Here is an 858-nt window from a genome sequence, read left to right on the forward strand (position 1 = left end):
TGACAAAGTTTGTCTCCCATTATTGAAGTTGTTGCAAGCGGCTTAAAATAATTTTGAACCAATCTGAATTTAGTTTCTGTAATTGTAGAGCACCAAAGTTGTATTTTAACACCTGTGAGATMTCCTTCTGACATGAAATATCCGAGGCTACAGCCTCAGATCAGGTTTTTCCAAACTGATGATAAATAAGTATTTAAAACTGGTGCAGATAGGCCTATTTCCATTTAAAGACTGGCCTCCAGTAGTTCTAACAAACTGAAATTACAAACAAGCAGGAGTGTGAGGAGCTGGAGAAGAACCACTTCAGGAGCAGGTAAACAGACACAAGAACACAAAAGGGAAAAACTAACAAAGCACAAATATGTAGCAAGACTGTTTTATCATTGCACTAAATAAATAAATAAAGACACTTTGCAATCAAATCCACTACATTAATTAACTTTGATTAAAAAATACCCTCAGGGTGTTATTGAAAAGCACAATGGTGACTATTAAACTCAGCAGTACTAATACTGGAAGAGTGATGGAAAAATGTGAAAACCTTTCAGAGACCAGATCAGTGAAATGTGATGGTTGTGGCAAATTTAATGTCATTTGGCACAGCACAGCCTCAGAGCTGTGCAGTGTCAGCACTTCAGCGGCTTTTCACTCTGCAGCACTAAATTTATCCTCTGGCCATTCTGAAATAACTTTAGGATTTTGAAGTTTTAGTTACTGTAAAATTGTGCTTCAAATGGAAAGAAACAAGTGCCTGTACTCTCCTTAATGTCATATATATATATATGTGTGTGTGTGTGTGTGTGTGTGCGTGTGTGAGTGTGTGTGGCTGGGTTGTTCATAAGCCGGGGGCAATGCCCT

At 37.9% G+C, this 858-nt stretch overlaps 1 protein-coding gene across 6 annotated transcripts in view; it reads left to right on the forward strand.

Annotated features, from left to right (window-relative positions):
- Positions 1 to 777: 777 nt before the first annotated feature.
- The window catches only part of LOC106515015 (elongation factor 2), a 20,717-nt gene continuing 20,636 nt past the window's right edge, over positions 778 to 858 (forward strand). The window contains exon 1 of one of the 6 annotated variants that reach the window (XM_014004603.1): positions 778 to 804. In XM_014004603.1, coding sequence (XP_013860057.1) covers positions 783 to 804 — 22 coding nt within the window. In that variant the 5' untranslated portion in view covers positions 778 to 782. Of the gene's footprint in view, positions 813 to 858 lie in introns of all 6 variants that reach the window. The other 5 variants (XM_014004601.1, XM_014004604.1, XM_014004602.1 and 2 more) reach the window with 5 other exon arrangements.

The sequence above is a fragment of the Austrofundulus limnaeus genome, unplaced genomic scaffold, assembly GCF_001266775.1.
Source record: "Austrofundulus limnaeus strain Quisiro unplaced genomic scaffold, Austrofundulus_limnaeus-1.0 Scaffold25, whole genome shotgun sequence".
NCBI lineage: Eukaryota > Metazoa > Chordata > Actinopteri > Cyprinodontiformes > Rivulidae > Austrofundulus > Austrofundulus limnaeus.